The 1,552-nt window shown below is 49.7% G+C and overlaps 1 protein-coding gene across 8 annotated transcripts in view; it reads left to right on the forward strand.

Moving 5' to 3' along the window:
* Positions 1-1,552, forward strand: part of LOC122542283 (cytochrome b-c1 complex subunit 2, mitochondrial-like) — a 52,331-nt gene that overhangs the window by 43,873 nt on the left and 6,906 nt on the right. For 6 of the 8 annotated variants that reach the window (XM_043679862.1, XM_043679861.1, XM_043679867.1 and 3 more), the window contains exon 12: positions 868-944. The exons of the other annotated variants lie outside the window; for them this stretch is intronic. In XM_043679862.1, coding sequence (XP_043535797.1) covers positions 868-944 — 77 coding nt within the window. The remainder of the gene's footprint in view (positions 1-867; positions 945-1,552) is intronic. 8 annotated transcript variants of the gene reach the window in all.

Consider the following 1,552-nt stretch of genomic DNA (forward strand, 5'->3'; position numbering starts at 1 on the left):
GTTTAGGGTAAGAGGGGAAAGATATAAAAGAGACCTAGGGGGCGACGTTTTCACGCAGAGGGTGGTATGTGTATGGAATGAGCTGCCAGAGGATGTGATGGAGGCTGGTACAGTTGCAACATTTAAGAGGCATTTGGATGGGTATATGAATAGGAAGGGTTTGGAGGGATATGGGCTGGGTGCTGGCAGGTGGGACTAGATTGGGTTGGGATATATGGTCGACGTGGACGGGTTGGACCGAAGAGACTGTTTCCTGCTGTACATCTCTATGACTCTACAGACAGGCCGGTTCCTGAGGACTGTGGATATACAACGACAGGAGGGAGTAGGAATGGCCATGTAGTGTCTTCACACGATTTAGAGATGTAAATAATTGTCAACGTAGGCAGGCCAGAGCTTAGGTATGCAGATGAGACTCCTAACAGACTGTGCAGTTCATGGGGAACTCAATTGACCAGCATTTTGGGGGTTAGAATCCCAACTGATTGGAGGTTCTGGGGCAGGGGGGTGAGTGTGGTAATATTGAGGTATTGCCACTGCACGAGTCATTGAGGAACCTCAGCTAATACTCCAGAGGTTTGGGGAGGGGTGGGGGAAGCGGTGTGGGGACAATTTCCACTGACTGCCTAGTGACCCTTGGTGGGATGTTTGCCTGAGTGACTGCTAATTGCAGTCAGAATCGGACTGGGCATGGTCCTGGAGTTCAGTGGCAATGTCCTTACCTCTGGGCCGGGAGCTCCCGGTCCATGCTGTGTACCTCTCTGACTCTAGCTCCTGCCTAATATTCCCAGTTTGGGATTGAACGCATCTCCCTGTCGGCTGAATAAAAAAGCAGGTTTCCCCCGATTGATGAGTTTGATGTTGCAGGTTATCAATGCCGCTGTGTCACACCTCAAACATGTAGCTGATGGCAAGATAAGCGAGGAAGACATCGAGAGAGGAAAGTAAGTACAGGGCCTGCTTATATCCAGTATCTGATTCTGATGTGAAGAGAGGATGTTGTGTTTGGTGTGCCTAAATTAGCATGTTTTGTAGTAAAGACTGGAAAGTGAGTTTGCTCTAGAATTTAGTAGCAGGATTAGGCTATTCAGCCCCTTGAACACTCCTCTCCATTCAATGAGACTATGGCTGACATAACTGTCACCTCAACTCCACCTTCCCGCTTGCAGTTCCCCTGACAACATGATCCACAACTCCCCTCACAGAAAGCTGAGTGGGTGTGGTGTAATCTCTCTGTGGATTGGTAGAGTCATAGAGATGTACAGCGTGGAAACAGACCCTTCGGTCCAACCCGTCCAGATATCCCAACCCAACCTAGTCCCACCTGCCAGCACCCGGCCCATATCCCACCAAACCCTTCCTATTCATATACCCATCCAAATGCCTCTTAAATGTTGCAATTGTACCAGCCTCCACCACATCCTCTGGCAGCTCAATCCACACGCATCACCCTCTGTGTGAAAAGGTTGCCCCTTAGGTCCCTTTAATATCTTTCCCCTCTCACCCTAAACCAATGCCCTCTAGTTCTGGACTCCCCGACTCCAGGGAAAAG

This window comes from Chiloscyllium plagiosum, chromosome 39 (assembly GCF_004010195.1).
Source record: "Chiloscyllium plagiosum isolate BGI_BamShark_2017 chromosome 39, ASM401019v2, whole genome shotgun sequence".
Lineage (NCBI taxonomy): Eukaryota > Metazoa > Chordata > Chondrichthyes > Orectolobiformes > Hemiscylliidae > Chiloscyllium > Chiloscyllium plagiosum.